Raw genomic sequence first — 14,798 nt, forward strand, 5'->3', positions numbered from 1 at the left:
CAGAAGTAAGAAGAGACTGGAAGTGAAGAGCTCAAGCATTGGTAGTAGATCCTGGCACTAGTGAACAAATTTGAGGATTTCATGTCGCTTCCATCACTAGAGGGAAAAAATTGGTCGAGTTTCAAAAAATTTCCTACCCATACATGAGGTAGCTCAAGCATATTTCCTAAAGCTACTTCGCAGAGGAGCAACAACCCGGTGTAGTTCTCTCGACTGGCGTGACAGTATTTGGCACTTTCAGAGACCTAAAAGAATCAAATATTTGAAGTTAGCAACCTATAATTTAACTCTTTATTAATGAATGAATGAATGAATATTTATTGTGCATATAAAAAACCACGAAGGTTCACGAGAATATACACAGTTGTAATGATATCATATTTGCATTTCCTAACTGTTAAGAATATCAAATGGAAGACAAATTAAAAACAAACCAAGAGAAACCTTATTAATCCAGCTCCTTGTATTTAACATTAAATATATCAAAATTTTCGCCAAAACTGTTAACTGTAATTTGCATTCTTTTAATTGGATTTAAGTGGTTAAGAGATTCTCTAAATGTTTTTCTAAACCTTCCAGACTTGGGGACTAGAAAGTCCAACCGTCCTAGCAAATCTGGAAGAGTTATCCTATTATTAATTAATTTATGTAGAAATTTAACGTCGTTAATAAGGAGAATGTGAGCTATAGTAGGAATGTCCAAATACCCTAGTAAAATATGGTAATCATATGGAGCCTTTTTCATGAAATAAGTATGGCAATATTCAATAAACTTCCGTTGCACATTCTCAAGAAGTACCTTTAGATATCTACTACAACCACACGGGGCACTTGTCTGGTGGACAAGGGTCCGGCTGAAGACGGTGCAGGCTGCCCTGCGCAAGCTTCAAAGGCTTGCCTGCATTGGTGTTACAGGGGCCATGAGATCGACCCCTACTGCTTCCCTGGAGGTGCTTCTTGACATGCTACCTCTTCATCTTTTCATTGAGGAGGAGGCTGTCATGGGGGCCTACAGGCTCCACATTAATGGCTGTTGGGTTCCAAGACTTTGGGATTACAGCCATACGAAGCTCTTTCGGGAGTACGCTGCACTTGAGCCGTCGTTAACGATGTGCTCTGACAAAACCGTTACCAGCTTTGATTTCACTAAGTCATTCAGCATCCACTTTCCCAGTCGGGCCGAGTGGACTAACCTGCTGCCTCTTGGCACTGGGGGTGAAACTATTTGGTTCACCGATGGTTCCAAGACTGATTCCGGCGCTGGCGCCGGCTATTACTGCCAAACTACAAGGGTCGGTTTTTCTGCTTGCCTGGGCACCTTTGCTAGTGTGTTCCAAGCGGAAATTGCCGCGATCTGTTATTGCGCAGACTACTGCATTAACAAAGGGTATAACGGACGGACTGTGAGGATTTATTCTGACAGTCAGGCCGCCCTGAATACGCTGGACCAGTGTCAGATTACCTCTCAACTGGTGCGTAGCTGCCTTGATCTGCTAGCGCAACTGGCGTCCTGCAACAGGGTTCTGTTGTACTGGGTGCCAGGGCATAGCGGTTATTATGGCAATGAGCAAGCCGATAGATTTGCGAAAAGGGGCGCGGAGGCCAAGCTCTTGGGGCCGGAGCCGGCCGTCCCCATCCCCTACGGGCATGTCAAACGGAGCCTGCATGACAGGATGACTGTCATACAAAACCAGCTCTGGCATGACATGGATGGCCAGAGACAGACAAAACAGTTAGTCAATGGTCCCTGCAGGTCTCGTGCTAGAGACCTAATTTCGCTCAGCAGATGGGATATTAGGCTGGCCACCGGTCTTCTGACCGGACACTGTCGGCTAAATAGGCACCTCCATCTGATGGGTCTTGCTGACGACCCCCTCTGCAGGTCGTGCCAGGAGAAGGAAGAAACATCCGCTCACGTACTTTGCGAGTGCGACTTCTTCGCCTCGCTTAGACTAGAACATTTTGATTCACACACTGTGGAGCCCTCGCGGGTCTCCTCTTTTACGGTGGAGCGAATTCTTCGCTACGCTGCGGCTACGGGCCTATTCAAGGCCTGATTTTGAGGTTGCACAATATGCCTTTGGCATCGGTGCTAGGGCGTGAGCCCCACCTCATCAACAATAATAATAATACTACAACCACCCCAGGCCAAGCCACCATACAGGACCCGTGATCTCACTAGGGCTTGATAAAGAAGACGGAAATGGTCTAGGGAATGCAATTTCCTACACATCTTCAAGCAAACAGCCAGAGTACGGCGACTTAAAGCAACGCATTTATGTACTTGCTCGGTAAAATAAAGTCCTCTGTCAAAGATCACGCCAAGATCTCTCACAGTGGACTTAAGGGGTATGTGAGCGCCCTCAATGGTATAGTCGTTGGAAATTTCTCTAGCAATTCGCCTTGTAAATGTGACATGCACGGATTTGGTTGGATTTACTGGTATTTTGTTAAGAGAGCACCATCTTCCTATAGAGTCAAGGTAAAGTTGAAGTAATTTACCGTCTAACTTAGAATTAATACTTTTGAAAACTTTATTGTCATCAGCAAATTGAAGAATACGGGAATGTAAAACCGAAAATTGTAAATCGAAAAGATACATATTAAAGAGTAAGGGTCCAAGAGATGATCCCTGTGGAACCCCACAATTAACTTCGTATGTTTTCGATGTGATTATGCCATTGCATTTCAAGACATTGACTCGATTCGCCAGATAGCTAGCAATCCATTCCAAGATATCACCCCCCAATCCAAGGGCCTCTAACTTGTCATGAAGGTAAGAGTGGGAGACGCGGTCGAAGGCCTTGGCCAGGTCAAGGTATACAACATCGACCTGGCCCCGGCACTCGACCTCAGGAGCCACGTAATCCATAAAGGAAACGTGGTTCGTTTCCACACTCCTACCCGGAACAAAGCCATGTTGACAGTCGTTGGGTAGCAAGCTAAACCAACGCTGTAAATGTACGTGTACTACTCTATCAAATACCTTAGCGAGAACGCAAAGAAGGGAAATCGGACGGTAGTTTCGGACATCGCTGGATTTTCCAGACTTGTAAACCGGGACAATGACAGCTTTTTTCCAAAGCGTTGGGAATGAGTGAGTACGGAAGGATAAATTAAATATATGCTCCAATATAGGTAACAATATATTCCCACAGCCCTTGATAACAAACGACGGAATTTTGTCGAAACCAGTAGAGAGTTTGTTGGGTAGACGATTAATAGCAGCATATATGTCCGCTTGAGTTAGTTTTAAACAGTTATGAGGCGTTGTAACTAAGGTAGAAGTATCAAAAGTGTATTTTGAACTAGTTTCAGTATTGTCAGTCGAAATTGTTGAGAAATGCGCCATGAATGTTTCCCCCAATTGCTCCGGATCAGTAATGATTGTCTTACCAATTTTCAATAATATATCAGAGTGTCTGTCTTTTAGATTACCATTGATAAAACTCCAAAATTTTTTGGGTTGGGACAAGGCGTCTCGACAAGATTTTACTGCCATAGCAGCTTTGTCCCTTACTGTAAGCCTTCTCACCAACGAACGGGACAGCCTAAAATTAGCTATGTCGGAGGCTAACCCCGACCTCTTTTTCTTATTAAAATAATATTTTTTGCGCTTGATAGCTTTTTTGGAGGTCCAAAGAATACCAAAAGGGGAAGCCCCGATTATTACGCGGAATCTTGTTAGGGATCGAACTATCCATAGCTGACGTTATATATTCCGTTAATGTCTGGACACAAAAATTAACATCCTGCGAATCCAAAACCACCGACCAATCTGAATCGCGTAAAATTGAGTATAGCAAGTGATAGTTACCTTTTTTAAATTGATATACTGGTTGTAAATTAGGGGAGACCCTACAAATGTCAAATGGACAAAGCAAATAGAAAGGCGGATGGTAGTTGTCAATGTCCACAAATGGATCAAGGAGAGGTACAGTATCAATGCCGTGTACATTAGTAAGACAAAGGTCCAGAAGATTACCATAAGTGGGAGCTGGGTTAATTTGGTTTAAATTAAATTCATAACAAACATCGAGAACATGAGCAGCCTTAGTTCTAGTTTGGTGAGTGCATCCCACACTGCTACCCAGAGTCCAGTTGATACCGGGGAGATTAAAATCACCCAGAATCAGAATTTCACCGTCATAATCTACCAACGAGGATACCAAAACATTCTTAAATTTCCGATACTGAGCGTCGTCATCTGAGGGGCGAAAGTAACCAGTGCCAAGAAGAAGCGGAAGATTATTTTTTAGTTTAAACTCGACAAACACACCCCCTTCGGCACCTTCCAGGTCACTTCGACGGTGAAAAACAAGGGACTTCTTGATAGCAATGAGGGATCCCCCGCCCCTAACATTGACAGAATCCGGATCTGATCGATCCGCCCGAAAAATAGTATAGGAATTTGGAAAATAATCCGAATTAAAATGAGAGTGGTTAAGCCACGTCTCTGTTAAACAAACAATATCAAAATCATTAACGATTAGGTTAGTTAAAAAGGTACTAGACTTGGTTCGTAGACCGCGCACATTCTGATAAGCTATAGTCAGTTCTTTCATTCTTGGACATTTGAAGAATCCGCAGGGGAACCCGCGTCTGAGATTTCACCATGCAGTTCCGAGACATGTTTGTGCTCGTCTCTCGGTACCCCATGGAAATCTGTTAGAAAGCTGTTCGCAGGCCAAATATTGGGATCCCTCATTTTTGGTATGTCAGACTCATCATCACACGTCAAGTAGAATGACGAATGACGGGCATTCGGATTTTTAGTACGCAGTCTTATGCACTGCACCGACTGCACACCTGAATCAGCCCTCAAAAAATCTTGCAGTTCTTTCGACGTGATCCCAACATCCAACCCAGTGGCAAAGAGTGCTTTCTTGACCGCCTTCACTCGACGTGGTGCAGCCTTGATCCGGCTTGTCAAAGACACACCCGAGACCACAGGCTTAGATGCAGGAACATGACGAGTGGAGTTGATGTCAGTTTTTGTTTGCAAAGCCTTGGGTAATGCTCCAGAGAATGAAGGAATGGAACCCTGTGGCCAGGGCAAGGCAGATGGGTTGAGAGCGCCAGGACGGTTAGCCAATGGTGGAAAAGATTGAGCTTCGTCCCTAGAAGCCCGTGACCCAAGCGGGGCTTGAAATGGTATTTGGCGACTGGCAAGTTCTCGACGAAGGCCAGCGTTCTCATTTTCTAATGAAGCCAGACGTTCTTGGAACTCTGATAACGTAGCTTGCATCTTAAGTAGGATGGTGTCGTTGCTATCCAATTTATTCATCATTTTGTCCAGTATCGAATCAGATTCCCTAGTGAGGCTATCAACGCTAAGTAGATGGACGAATGCTTCGTGCACCACCTCTAAGATGAGACCCTTATCGCCCTCAGCCAGCTTAGCAGGTGGTTTAGGCGCAGGTATGGCCCCATTGAACTCTTTATCGCGGGGTATGGCGCTATTACTATGTCGCCGAGCCGGACTTCTAGATTTGCGAGTAGCGGCTTTGCATTCCGTACAGGTAAAGTATGAATTAGGGGTACAATCTTTATGTACACGGCGCTTGCATAGTCCAGTGCAAAAATGACACTTTTGTTTTCCATAAAACCGATTATCGCAAACACAACAAGAGTCTGAAGAAGCAGGCATACCGTAGCAGACGATACCGGAGGTACAGAGTTTAATAAAAGGCTATGTGTAGTACCGTATCTGCAAAGTACACTCCTTTTCCAAAGTTGTAACCATTAGAAGGAGCTTCTGGTGGAGCAATACGAAGGCCTTGAGACAAAATGCCCATTAAGTTTGGGGTTCTGGAACCATGCCATAGTAGCTTTCTATTAGGGAATTTTTGGAATTCTCGGTAGCGTTCGCGTTCTCCCTGACGAGTAATTTTAAATATTTGATCGACTTCAAGTTCACAATCACTGTGAAAATCAGCGCCCGTGTTGTTTACGTATGTTAATAATGTCTCGAATTCTTCAGAATCTCTATCTAATACTTCAATTTCAGTTTTCAATTGTTCATAATGTTGATCTATTGGATCTTTGGTCGTTCCACCTTCCTCTTCAACTAACTTGTAACCGATCTCCACTTCAAGAAGGAAATTTGGCATTTCTACCTTGGATTTTATTATCTCAACATTATCCAAAAGAGGGACCCTTTTGGTTCCAAAATCATGAGGTATTAGCGTGAAGAATGTATTGGTGCAAGCTATTAGCTGGGCTTTCTTGTTTTCGTTGGGTTCATCGTCGAGTAAAGCCAGGAGTTCCGTCAAAACGGAATACGCCTCTTCAATTTGGTTCTTCGAAAGTTTTCCTAGTGGCATTTTCTTCAGATCAATTTCTAACTCCCACACGGCCTTGTTCATTTTCTCCACGTCAAAGATAAGGCGAATTAGTTCTTGGATGGCGTTGGGAAGTTTAGATCCAGATCCTACAACCAGTTTTTCTGAAGTTCCATAGTCAATGTCAAGTGGATACATTTTATTAGGAACCTTTGAGGCAGTGTGGCGTAACTCCCACGGAGTTCCTGTTTTTTCTTCGAAAAGCCTTTTGAATTCGGCAACAGCTTCATACTTAGTAACAAAGTGTTCCGTCTTGTTATCACCAATAGTAGTTCCAACACGTCCCCAGCTCCGAAACACATAGTAATCCTTTCCTTCGTCTGACTTTAGAAGTTGAAGCTTGTAAAACGAATTAGATCCTTGAGTAACGACGACGTTTCCGAGAACAGCGTTGAAAGCTCCTTCTTCGTTTTGAAACACGTGTGTGCTGGCTTCAAGATTTGAATCTGGGTCAACAGCTACGCTGCCTTTCACTGTCAGTTTAACTTTCGTGCTCTTTCCAGATGAGAATGTTGAGTCACTATTTCCTACAGCCGCACTTTTGAGTCTTTTTTCAGCAGCGTAAGAATTAATTCTGTCTTGAGGATTTCCACCCCAACTGGCTATGCGGTATTGTTGGATCGTAGAAACTAAACCTCCATATTCCACAGCACTTAAAAAGTCCTCAGATACAACGTGAACATCGTGTTCTTTAGCTTCACGAATTTCCTTGATATTTTTCTCAACATCTTCCTTGGTACTTATAACGCAAGCTGTAGTTTTGTCAATTTGAGAGACAACATTGCCTCCTAATCTCGCTATGCTTTTCTTTAGAGAATCTTTGGAACTATGGAGATTACCAATCAACACTATTTTAGTATCGTCCAATGGTTGTGGCTTTCTCTTGACACCCGAGGTTGATGGCAAATTTTCTGGTGTACTTGGAGTAGGTGCGTTTGTAGGAATGTAACGGTCTTGCTCTATGTATTCGTAGCTGTTTAAGAATGCATATTCCTCTTTTAGGTGATCTGGAATCTGGAAAGGCTTTCTTCTTGGTAGTTTTATTACATTTGTACATTTGCTCCATTCGCTTGCATTTCCAGTACAGTGATAACCATCATTTGAGAAAATCAATTGTCCACCGTCACTATCTGTGCAAGGTTCAAGAGATCCAAACGTCATGATATCGGAAAGTCTATCTAGAATTTCGCTGTTTCCTGAAGGAATTTTTTGGTCGTTATATTTTAATAGTTCCACCATTTCTTTTTTTTAATATTTTTTTCAAGCTCGTCACGATGTTCATAAATTAACTGAGACTGTTCCTCAAGAATTTTTTTCTCGCCCCGATCAAGTAATTCCTCTTTCTTTATCTTATTTGGTGGAGTCACTTCAATTTTCTTTATCTTTTCTTTGATGGCCTTTTGATCTTCAACGCAGAGTGTCTTAAATCCTCGTATTTTAGATCCATCTTCAAAAAACTTCAGAGTTTCTCTCGCTTGTACAAACCAATCAACGTGATACCACGCTGGTAGTGGACCAAATCGTCTAGCTTTTGCACTCTGTCTGTCAAGTTTTGAAATGCGAGCTTGATCTTTTACGATTGTTTCTCCACAACCTTTACAAGATGACCGATTACTTTTGGCATATTCAGTTGAGAAGTCTTGAATTTCAATGGAGGAGCTTTTTCTCTTCGTTGAAGTTCGTTCCTTTAGATGGGGTATTGCTTGAAGCAGCAGGTGCTGCTTGAGACCCACTCGGAATTTCACTCCTTATTTTCTCTTGATCTCTCCAACGTAAATCCTCAAAGTGTGAGATGTCAGCCTCAGTTGACACTTTAAACTTTTGAGAAAAAGCACCGAAAATGGTACCACTTTGGAATCGTGTTTCCACAATAAGAAATTAATGTTACTCGCGTCATCAGATGCTCAATTTTGATATTTTACCTTTCTATCAAAACTTGACGCCTGAATAATTGCCGCCATTCTTAGCTCATCCTTATCTATGCGCCTTTTACAGCTTTTGCATGATGACCAGTGACTTTTGGCATATTCGGTACGCCACGGTAGACGTCGATCCATCTCTAAATCATACAAAGAGGTTTGAATAAGTTAGCACAGCTTGACTATTTGGTTTACTTTTCTGGTTAATGATGTATTTAAAAACCAAAACGTTATGTACGGGTCTTAGTTGCAGCAGAAGTAAGATGAGACTGGAAGTGAAGAGCTCAAGCATTGGTAGTAGATCCTGGCACTAGTGAACAAATTTGAGGATTTCATGTCGCTTCCATCACTAGAGGGAAAAAATTGGTCGAGTTTCAAAAAATTTCCTACCCATACATGAGGTAGCTCAAGCATATTTCCTAAAGCTACTTCGCAGAGGAGCAACAACCCGGTGTTGTTCTCTCGACTGGCGTGACAGTATTTGGCACTTTCAGAGACCTAAAAGAATCAAATATTTGAAGTTAGCAACCTATAATTTAACTCTTTATTAAAAGGCTATGTGTAGTACCGTATCTGCAAAGTACACTCCTTTTCCAAAGTTGTAACCATTAGAAGGAGCTTCTGGTGGAGCAATACGAAGGCCTTGAGACAAAATGCCCATTAAGTTTGGGGTTCTGGAACCATGCCATAGTAGCTTTCTATTAGGGAATTTTTGGAATTCTCGGTAGCGTTCGCGTTCTCCCTGACGAGTAATTTTAAATATTTGATCGACTTCAAGTTCACAATCACTGTGAAAATCAGCGCCCGTGTTGTTTACGTATGTTAATAATGTCTCGAATTCTTCAGAATCTCTATCTAATACTTCAATTTCAGTTTTCAATTGTTCATAATGTTGATCTATTGGATCTTTGGTCGTTCCATCTTCCTCTTCAACTAACTTGTAACCGATCTCCACTTCAAGAAGGAAATTTGGCATTTCTACCTTGGATTTTATTATCTCAACATTATCCAAAAGAGGGACCCTTTTGGTTCCAAAATCATGAGGTATTAGCGTGAAGAATGTATTGGTGCAAGCTATTAGCTGGGCTTTCTTGTTTTCGTTGGGTTCATCGTCGAGTAAAGCCAGGAGTTCCGTCAAAACGGAATACGCCTCTTCAATTTGGTTCTTCGAAAGTTTTCCTAGTGGCATTTTCTTCAGATCAATTTCTAACTCCCACACGGCCTTGTTCATTTTCTCCACGTCAAAGATAAGGCGAATTAGTTCTTGGATGGCGTTGGGAAGTTTAGATCCAGATCCTACAACCAGTTTTTCTGAAGTTCCATAGTCAATGTCAAGTGGATACATTTTATTAGGAACCTTTGAGGCAGTGTGGCGTAACTCCCACGGAGTTCCTGTTTTTTCTTCGAAAAGCCTTTTGAATTCGGCAACAGCTTCATACTTAGTAACAAAGTGTTCCGTCTTGTTATCACCAATAGTAGTTCCAACACGTCCCCAGCTCCGAAACACATAGTAATCCTTTCCTTCGTCTGACTTTAGAAGTTGAAGCTTGTAAAACGAATTAGATCCTTGAGTAACGACGACGTTTCCGAGAACAGCGTTGAAAGCTCCTTCTTCGTTTTGAAACACGTGTGTGCTGGCTTCAAGATTTGAATCTGGGTCAACAGCTACGCTGCCTTTCACTGTCAGTTTAACTTTCGTGCTCTTTCCAGATGAGAATGTTGAGTCACTATTTCCTACAGCCGCACTTTTGAGTCTTTTTTCAGCAGCGTAAGAATTAATTCTGTCTTGAGGATTTCCACCCCAACTGGCTATGCGGTATTGTTGGATCGTAGAAACTAAACCTCCATATTCCACAGCACTTAAAAAGTCCTCAGATACAACGTGACCATCGTGTTCCTTAGCTTCACGAATTTCCTTGATATTTTTCTCAACATCTTCCTTGGTACTTATAACGCAAGCTGTAGTTTTGTCAATTTGAGAGACAACATTGCCTCCTAATCTCGCTATGCTTTTCTTTAGAGAATCTTTGGAACTATGGAGATTACCAATCAACACTATTTTAGTATCGTCCAATGGTTGTGGCTTTCTCTTGACACCCGAGGTTGATGGCAAATTTTCTGGTGTACTTGGAGTAGGTGCGTTTGTAGGAATGTAACGGTCTTGCTCTATGTATTCGTAGCTGTTTAAGAATGCATATTCCTCTTTTAGGTGATCTGGAATCTGGAAAGGCTTTCTTCTTGGTAGTTTTATTACATTTGTACATTTGCTCCATTCGCTTGCATTTCCAGTACAGTGATAACCATCATTTGAGAAAACCAATTGTCCACCGTCACTATCTGTGCAAGGTTCAAGAGATCCAAACGTCATGATATCGGAAAGTCTATCTAGAATTTCGCTGTTTCCTGAAGGAATTTTTTGGTCGTTATATTTTAATAGTTCCACCATTTCTTTTTTTTAATATTTTTTTCAAGCTCGTCACGATGTTCATAAATTAACTGAGACTGTTCCTCAAGAATTTTTTTCTCGCCCCGATCAAGTAATTCCTCTTTCTTTATCTTATTTGGTGGAGTCACTTCAATTTTCTTTATCTTTTCTTTGATGGCCTTTTGATCTTCAACGCAGAGTGTCTTAAATCCTCGTATTTTAGATCCATCTTCAAAAAACTTCAGAGTTTCTCTCGCTTGTACCAACCAATCAACGTGATACCACGCTGGTAGTGGACCAAATCGTCTAGCTTTTGCACTCTGTCTGTCAAGTTTTGAAATGCGAGCTTGATCTTTTACGATTGTTTCTCCACAACCTTTACAAGATGACCGATTACTTTTGGCATATTCAGTTGAGAAGTCTTGAATTTCAATGGAGGAGCTTTTTCTCTTCGTTCTAGGGCTGTGCGAATACTCGAATTTTCGAATAGTATTCGTTTAATTCGAATCGATTATTCGATTCGACGAATCGAATTTGCCATTTGGAGAAAAACGAGTATTCGAATTAAGAAACGATTATTCGAAAAGAAATTCGAATAACCGATTTACATACGAATACAGTTCCCTTAACCGAATAATCGCTTCCAAGGGGCTAAATTCGAATAGAAAACGAGTATTCGATTGGAAATGGGAGGGACTGTGGTCACATGACATATATGAAGCTGTTTCGTTTATGGAATTTCATTGCCAATGCGCAATTCGCGATGTTTTGTTTTTCTCTCACCAATTACTCAGTCTTAGGAAAAGTTCCATTCTATGTGGAAATACAATATTTTTACGTGTATTTAGGAAACGATTAATTGTTTTGAAAAGAACATCCGTCTGATAAAACCGAGTATTCATATTTTCGAGTATTCTTTTAAAAAACTAGTACTGCTAGGTGTATTTAGAAAACGATTAATCGCTTTGAAACGAATATTCGTCAGGTAAAACCGATTAATCGAAAAAAAACGAGTACTCGAACCAGCATTTTTGATAAACGAGTAATATTCGTTTGAACGAGTACTCGATTCGGATTTCGAATAGGAGATTTACTATTCGATTCGTATTCGATTCGGTTTGAAAAACCACTATTCGCACAGCCCTACTTCGTTCCTTTAGATGGGGTATTGCTTGAAGCAGCAGGTGCTGCTTGAGACCCACTCGGAATTTCACTCCTTATTTTCTCTTGATCTCTCCAACGTAAATCCTCAAAGTGTGAGATGTCAGCCTCAGTTGACACTTTAAACTTTTGAGAAAAAGCACCGAAAATGGTACCACTTTGGAATCGTGTTTCCACAATAAGAAATTAATGTTACTCGCGTCATCAGATGCTCAATTTTGATATTTTACCTTTCTATCAAAACTTGACGCCTGAATAATTGCCGCCATTCTTAGCTCATCCTTATCTATGCGCCTTTTACAGCTTTTGCATGATGACCAGTGACTTTTGGCATATTCGGTACGCCACGGTAGACGTCGATCCATCTCTAAATCATACAAAGAGGTTTGAATAAGTTAGCACAGCTTGACTATTTGGTTTACTTTTCTGGTTAATGATGTATTTAAAAACCAAAACGTTATGTACGGGTCTTAGTTGCAGCAGAAGTAAGATGAGACTGGAAGTGAAGAGCTCAAGCATTGGTAGTAGATCCTGGCACTAGTGAACAAATTTGAGGATTTCATGTCGCTTCCATCACTAGAGGGAAAAAATTGGTCGAGTTTCAAAAAATTTCCTACCCATACATGAGGTAGCTCAAGCATATTTCCTAAAGCTACTTCGCAGAGGAGCAACAACCCGGTGTTGTTCTCTCGACTGGCGTGACAGTATTTGGCACTTTCAGAGACCTAAAAGAATCAAATATTTGAAGTTAGCAACCTATAATTTAACTCTTTATTAAAAGGCTATGTGTAGTACCGTATCTGCAAAGTACACTCCTTTTCCAAAGTTGTAACCATTAGAAGGAGCTTCTGGTGGAGCAATACGAAGGCCTTGAGACAAAATGCCCATTAAGTTTGGGGTTCTGGAACCATGCCATAGTAGCTTTCTATTAGGGAATTTTTGGAATTCTCGGTAGCGTTCGCGTTCTCCCTGACGAGTAATTTTAAATATTTGATCGACTTCAAGTTCACAATCACTGTGAAAATCAGCGCCCGTGTTGTTTACGTATGTTAATAATGTCTCGAATTCTTCAGAATCTCTATCTAATACTTCAATTTCAGTTTTCAATTGTTCATAATGTTGATCTATTGGATCTTTGGTCGTTCCATCTTCCTCTTCAACTAACTTGTAACCGATCTCCACTTCAAGAAGGAAATTTGGCATTTCTACCTTGGATTTTATTATCTCAACATTATCCAAAAGAGGGACCCTTTTGGTTCCAAAATCATGAGGTATTAGCGTGAAGAATGTATTGGTGCAAGCTATTAGCTGGGCTTTCTTGTTGTCGTTGGGTTCATCGTCGAGTAAAGCCAGGAGTTCCGTCAAAACGGAATACGCCTCTTCAATTTGGTTCTTCGAAAGTTTTCCTAGTGGCATTTTCTTCAGATCAATTTCTAACTCCCACACGGCCTTGTTCATTTTCTCCACGTCAAAGATAAGGCGAATTAGTTCTTGGATGGCGTTGGGAAGTTTAGATCCAGATCCTACAACCAGTTTTTCTGAAGTTCCATAGTCAATGTCAAGTGGATACATTTTATTAGGAACCTTTGAGGCAGTGTGGCGTAACTCCCACGGAGTTCCTGTTTTTTCTTCGAAAAGCCTTTTGAATTCGGCAACAGCTTCATACTTAGTAACAAAGTGTTCCGTCTTGTTATCACCAATAGTAGTTCCAACACGTCCCCAGCTCCGAAACACATAGTAATCCTTTCCTTCGTCTGACTTTAGAAGTTGAAGCTTGTAAAACGAATTAGATCCTTGAGTAACGACGACGTTTCCGAGAACAGCGTTGAAAGCTCCTTCTTCGTTTTGAAACACGTGTGTGCTGGCTTCAAGATTTGAATCTGGGTCAACAGCTACGCTGCCTTTCACTGTCAGTTTAACTTTCGTGCTCTTTCCAGATGAGAATGTTGAGTCACTATTTCCTACAGCCGCACTTTTGAGTCTTTTTTCAGCAGCGTAAGAATTAATTCTGTCTTGAGGATTTCCACCCCAACTGGCTATGCGGTATTGTTGGATCGTAGAAACTAAACCTCCATATTCCACAGCACTTAAAAAGTCCTCAGATACAACGTGACCATCGTGTTCCTTAGCTTCACGAATTTCCTTGATATTTTTCTCAACATCTTCCTTGGTACTTATAACGCAAGCTGTAGTTTTGTCAATTTGAGAGACAACATTGCCTCCTAATCTCGCTATGCTTTTCTTTAGAGAATCTTTGGAACTATGGAGATTACCAATCAACACTATTTTAGTATCGTCCAATGGTTGTGGCTTTCTCTTGACACCCGAGGTTGATGGCAAATTTTCTGGTGTACTTGGAGTAGGTGCGTTTGTAGGAATGTAACGGTCTTGCTCTATGTATTCGTAGCTGTTTAAGAATGCATATTCCTCTTTTAGGTGATCTGGAATCTGGAAAGGCTTTCTTCTTGGTAGTTTTATTACATTTGTACATTTGCTCCATTCGCTTGCATTTCCAGTACAGTGATAACCATCATTTGAGAAAACCAATTGTCCACCGTCACTATCTGTGCAAGGTTCAAGAGATCCAAACGTCATGATATCGGAAAGTCTATCTAGAATTTCGCTGTTTCCTGAAGGAATTTTTTGGTCGTTATATTTTAATAGTTCCACCATTTCTTTTTTTTAATATTTTTTTCAAGCTCGTCACGATGTTCATAAATTAACTGAGACTGTTCCTCAAGAATTTTTTTCTCGCCCCGATCAAGTAATTCCTCTTTCTTTATCTTATTTGGTGGAGTCACTTCAATTTTCTTTATCTTTTCTTTGATGGCCTTTTGATCTTCAACGCAGAGTGTCTTAAATCCTCGTATTTTAGATCCATCTTCAAAAAACTTCAGAGTTTCTCTCGCTTGTACCAACCAATCAACGTGATACCACGCTGGTAGTGGA

At 41.2% G+C, this 14,798-nt stretch overlaps 1 protein-coding gene across 1 annotated transcript; it reads right to left on the reverse strand.

Moving 5' to 3' along the window:
• Positions 1–566: 566 nt before the first annotated feature.
• Positions 567–4,537, reverse strand: LOC149666724 (uncharacterized). The gene is made up of 6 exons (XM_089841631.1): positions 4,516–4,537; positions 4,226–4,456; positions 3,750–4,153; positions 2,524–3,706; positions 2,336–2,469; positions 567–629 (listed from the first exon to the last, which is right to left on the reverse strand). The coding sequence occupies exons 1-6, from the start codon at positions 4,535–4,537 to the stop codon at positions 567–569; spliced, it is 2,037 nt and encodes a 678-aa protein (XP_089697757.1).
• Positions 4,538–14,798: the final 10,261 nt, after the last annotated feature.

The sequence above is a fragment of the Phalangium opilio genome, unplaced genomic scaffold (assembly GCF_054372755.1).
Source record: "Phalangium opilio isolate 3A_F unplaced genomic scaffold, DU_Popi_V2 ptg000060l_1, whole genome shotgun sequence".
In the NCBI taxonomy this organism is placed as follows: Eukaryota; Metazoa; Arthropoda; class Arachnida; order Opiliones; family Phalangiidae; genus Phalangium; species Phalangium opilio.

Coding starts and splice junctions, on each gene's coding strand:
- LOC149666724 (XM_089841631.1), bottom strand. CDS start 4,537: ATGTGCGCGGTCTACGAACCAA. Junction 4,457..4,515: donor GTGCGCGGTCTACGAACCAA/GTCTAGTACCTT, acceptor TTTGTTTAACAG/AGACGTGGCTTAACCACTCT. Junction 2,470..2,523: donor TGACAATAAAGTTTTCAAAA/GTATTAATTCTA, acceptor TTGACTCTATAG/GAAGATGGTGCTCTCTTAAC.